The sequence below is a fragment of the Plasmodium gaboni genome, chromosome 8 (genome assembly GCF_001602025.1).
Source record: "Plasmodium gaboni strain SY75 chromosome 8, whole genome shotgun sequence".
Classification (NCBI taxonomy): domain Eukaryota; phylum Apicomplexa; class Aconoidasida; order Haemosporida; family Plasmodiidae; genus Plasmodium; species Plasmodium gaboni.
The window spans coordinates 1,025,683-1,031,279 of NC_031488.1; the positions used below are offsets into that span (position 1 = coordinate 1,025,683).

The 5,597-nt window shown below is 17.4% G+C and overlaps 2 protein-coding genes across 2 annotated transcripts in view; both read left to right on the top strand.

Annotated features, from left to right (window-relative positions):
* The window catches only part of PGSY75_0829000 (putative membrane protein), a gene marked incomplete at both ends in the record, with an annotated part of 6,270 nt that extends 2,294 nt beyond the window's left edge, over positions 1-3,976 (top strand). The window contains one exon of the mRNA XM_018785408.1: positions 460-3,976. Coding sequence (XP_018642375.1) covers positions 460-3,976 — 3,517 coding nt within the window. The remainder of the gene's footprint in view (positions 1-459) is intronic.
* Positions 3,977-5,177: 1,201 nt separating this feature from the next.
* PGSY75_0829100 (conserved protein, unknown function) overlaps positions 5,178-5,597 on the top strand; it is a gene marked incomplete at both ends in the record, with an annotated part of 1,384 nt that continues 964 nt past the window's right edge. Inside the window, 2 exons of the mRNA XM_018785409.1 lie at positions 5,178-5,333; positions 5,503-5,597. Of these exons, the coding sequence (XP_018642376.1) occupies positions 5,178-5,333; positions 5,503-5,597 (251 nt within the window). The remainder of the gene's footprint in view (positions 5,334-5,502) is intronic.

Consider the following 5,597-nt stretch of genomic DNA (forward strand, 5'->3'; position numbering starts at 1 on the left):
AAATATATATATATATATAAATAAATATATATTATATATATAAATATATATTATATATATAAATATATATATTATATATATATATATATATATTTATTTATTTATACTTTTACCTTTAGGAATAGTGTCGCTTATGAACCACTGGTATACTTACTTTTAAATTCATTAGCTTTTGTTCTATATCATGAGAATATAAAAGTAGATATGGAGGATGATCAGAAGGAGTTGGAATTTTTTAATGTGGATAAGAAAGAATATGAAAGATTATTTGTTGAGATATGTTTTATTTTAAAAAAAAAAAAAAAAAAAAATTATATGGTGTTCTATAGCTTATACAAAAATATGCATATAATATTATATACATAAATATATATTATATATATAAATATATATATATATATAAATATATATATATATATATATATATATATATATATTTATTTATACTTTTACCTTTAGGAATAGTGTCGCTTATGAACCACTGTTATACTTACTTTTAAATTCATTAGCTTTTGTGCTATATCATGAGAATATAAAAGTAGATGTGGAGGATGGTCAGAAGGAGTTGGAATTTTTTAATGTGGATAAGAAAGAATATGAAAGATTATTTGTTGAGATATGTTTTGTTTACTTGAATATATTAATTAAGAATAAGAAAAATAATGAGAGAGAAGATTTTATAAAATTTTTGAGTAATTATTTTGATATGGTGAATTATAATTTATATATGAATAATGATATTAATTTATCACTTTGTAATATAAATGTAGATATGTTTTATATATTTTTTGATAATAATAATAATAATAATATTAATAGTAATAATTTGTATGCCTTTTTTGAAATAAAGGATATATTTTTAAATGAACATGGTCATAATAATTTTATATATTTGCCTTTTTTTGTTATTTCAATAAATGATGATAAAAAATATTTTACCTACCAAATTGATGATGCATTTGAAGATATGATGTTTTTTTTTTGTATTAATACAAATGAAGAGGATATGATTAATAAACTTAATTTGGATATACAAAATGTTAAGAATAAAAATATAAATGATAATATTCAAAATAATGATTCTTATGTATGTAAATTTATGAATAGAAAAAAAAAAAAAAAAAGTGTTGTAAGTTTTATTATTTCAGAATGGAAAAATGAAATGAATATTGATTATTTCGACTTATATCTTTTTATATTTAATCAAATTATAAGAATTCGTATTGATAAAATATCTGTTTATCATTGTAAGAGGAAATACATGGAATTATATAATGCTCAGAATAAAAATGTGGTTACTAAAAATGAATATGACGACAGTTTGTGTGTTCACAATGTTGATGTTAATAGTATGTATGATGTCTCATGCAAGGAAAACACTCATGAGAGTAATAATAATATGATAAATTATGAGAAAGAAATAAAACAGTCTGATCATAAATGTTCTTTTGTTCCTATACATAACACACTTAATAAAAATGATATAAATAGCTTGGATGAAGAAAAAAAAATCTTCCCAATAAAAAATATGAATTGCTTAACAAAAAATAAATTTGATTATTATAAGTTAAAGGATGGAATATATATGAATAAATATGAGAATAAAATAATTTATAATAAGGATAAATATTTATATAAAATGTCATTATTGAAGTATATTAATTATTATATATATTCAAGAAATGATAAATTATATTTGAATGAATATAATATATCATATATATTTATTAAGTATTCAACTTATATTAAAAATTTTGAGTTAAATTTTTCTTATATCATAGATGATATTGATCATGTTGACTTTTATTTATTGAGCAATGAGGAAAACGTGATAAGTATACATAAAATTAAAAACAGACAAAATATAACATTAAGAGGAAAGAAAGATATATATAAATGGTATAATAATGATAATGAAACTGTTTTAAATAATGAAAAAAAAGAAAAATATAATATGGAAAAAATAAAAAAAAATTATATTTACATGGATGATGATAATCAAACGGAGGAGATATCAGATTGTGATAGTAGTCTAAGTAGTGATAAGGAAGAATATAATTCTTATAGTGATGATAATAATATGAATAATATGAATAATATGAATAATAAGAATAATATGAATAATATGAATAATAAGAATAATATGAATAATATGAATAATATGAATAATATCAATAATATGAATAATATGAATAATATCAATATTATCAACAATAACAGTAATAACAATTATTTTAATACAAAAGAGGAATTACAAATTAGTGAGAACTTTTACAAACTGATACATAAAAATGTAAACAACAATATGGATGATGAGAAGGAAACTTTGTTTGATGAGAATATATTTTTTTTTGAAATTAAAGGAGATAAAAAAATGAAGAATAATATAAAAAACTCATGTGTGAAAAAAATATACGGTCGTAGTAATTTTAATAATAACTGTTATATGTTATATGAACAAAGGAAAAATAAAAAAATGATGAAAAAAAGAAATACAAAAGATGAAAAGTATGAAAACAAAATTGGTTATAATGATAATATAAATCATCCTAATGGTTATATAAGTAATACCTTATTTTCATTTTATAAAGATGAGAAAGAAAAATTATTATGTATACCTTTCATTATAAGACCGAGAGAATTAAAAAATGTTAAAATAAGTTTTGAATTTCTTTTCAAAAATATTTATTTTAAGGATGAGCTGAAATATAATCTTAATTATTTTGTGGAGCCTTCTCTAATAACAATGGTGACAAGAATGAATTTGAGAAAGGATGATGAAGAGGAGAATTATATGATTCATAATGATAGAGAAAATAATATACAAGAAGAAATTATAACACATAATAATGATACTATTAAAGAGAATATATATAATGATTTATTAGATAAAGATTTGTTTTTTTTCATATCATATTATATATATATACATAATAATAATATAAATAGAATTCACCTTGTTGATATTGAAAATATAACAAGAGATAATATTATAAAAATGGAATATAAAAATACTTATTGTGATTTTCTTAGAACTAATAAAAAATATTTGAATATTAAATATCAATTAAATTATGGAAGTTTTTTTTTTCCTTTTAATATAATATTTAAGAAATTAATTTTTACAAATTTCATTAAGTTACCATATGAAGATTATATAGAAAATATAAATAATAAAATGAATATACAAAACGAACATAAGAAAAGTAAAATAAAAATAGATTTAATATATTCAAAAATTGTAAAATATAATGAATTATTTACTATCCAAGCTGTTATAACAAATCAGACAAATATAACTGAGGAGATTATTATATTTTTATATGACTTACCAAAAGAAAAAGTAAAAAAAAAAAAAAAAAAAAAATTAGCTAGCCAAAATGAGGTAAAAAGAAAAAGTCAAATGATTATTAATAAATATGATGAAAAAAAAATATATGAATTTAATGAAATAAATAAAAATAATGATAATATAAATAATGATAATACAAATTATGATAATATAAATTATGATAATATAAATTATGATAATATAAATTATGATAATATAAATCATGATAATATAAATCATGATAATATATATAATGCCAACATAAATAATACTCTTTTTAATATTCCTGATTATGAATCGTCATCATATGATTATACTTCATCATCTTATTCTTCATACAACATGGAAAATTTAATAAACCAAGATGAATATCTTTTGGATGATGAAAATGTTGATGTCACAAGAAATGATTTACAAATGAATAATATATTAAATAATGTTTCACAAAAAAAATATATCATATCAGGAATTCGAAGTATGAAAAATATTTTGTTACCATATCAGACCTTACATATTGATTGGTCTTTCATACCACTTACATATGGACATATAACACTACCTAATATTTTAATAAAAAGAAAAACAAAAGTAAAAAATAATGTTAATGTATTTGCTTCAAAGGATATTCAAATAATAGTCATATGAAAGGAAAAAAAAATATATATATATATATGTAGGACTTTATTTTAAAAGTGCATAATTTTTTATATGATAAAAAATAAAATATTTATTATTTTTTTTGTTACAATATATATTAATATATCATAATTATCAAATAATATATATAAATTTTGTTATTTTTGTTATTACGTGTACCCATAATTATTTATTAACATATATATCAATTTATGATATTTTATAATATGTATATTTTTTTTATATAATAATGTAATCTCTAGTATTTTTTTTTTTAATATGAACTTAAAAAAATTTTTAATTTTTAAATATATATATATTATATATATATATTACAAAGGTTTATAAACTATTCCTTTCTTATTACATAAATATTATTTTATGTATATATTTTTTTTTTAATTTTTTTTCTTTTTTATATTTGTTATAAAAAAAAAAAATAATAATCCTGAGTTGGGGACGAACCGTTTTTGAAATACATTAAAATTAAAAATATATATATATATGCATATTATAATGTATATATTATATATATATATTATATTTATATAATAATATAAAAAATTATCACATGTAAAATATATATGTACATATATATAATAATATATATTTAAAAATATTGTCATCAGTTTATTAATAAAGAAAAAATGACTTTTTTTTAATAACATCTTAAAAGTTGAATTATTTATATAAAGAAAAAGAAGATGTCACATGTAGAATTTATATATGAATAATTTTAATGAATGTAAAAAAAAAAAAAAAAAAAAAAAAAAAAAAAAAATTACATTGATAATGATATTGAATGGATATTTATTGTATGAATATTATATGTCATAAAGATATGTCCATAACGATTATTTCATAAAGTGTCATAATAATATAAACAACAGTAAAATAAAAGATATATTATATATATATATATATAATCATTTTAATAACATAATTAAATATATATTAACAAATTTGAAATAAGATATATGAAGATAAAAAATTATAATATCTAATAAAATATAATTGATTAAAGATAATTAAAATAGAAATATTTATTAATATATATGTATATAAAGGAATTGTAACAATTAGAAATAGAATATAAGTATAAATATATATATATATATATATATATATATATATTAAGTATAAATATATATATATATATATATTTATAATATTTCTTATTTTTTAATTTCATAAAATATTGTAATAAACGATGCCTCAATGGGGTGCAGGTAATACGAGAGCTATAGAAGCTCGTATGAGGAAAAAATTAGATAAAGACAAAAAGCAAAAAGAATTAGAAGAAAAAAAATTAGAAGAATACTGGAGAGATGATGATAAAAAGGTTCAGGCAAAGATGCAAAGAAAGGTAATAAATATATATAAAATAGTATAATAGATATTTTATAAAACGTTTTAGAGCAACAATATGACAAGCACAATGAAAGTGTATAATAATTCATATAATAATAATAAAAAAAAATATATATATATTTATATATATATATATATATATATATATTTTTTTTTTTTTTAAGATGGAGGCTGAAAATAAGAGGCAACAAAAATTGGATAGGAAGAAAGAATTAAAGGCTCTATATGGAGAAGAAGAAAAATCCATAAAATCAAATAA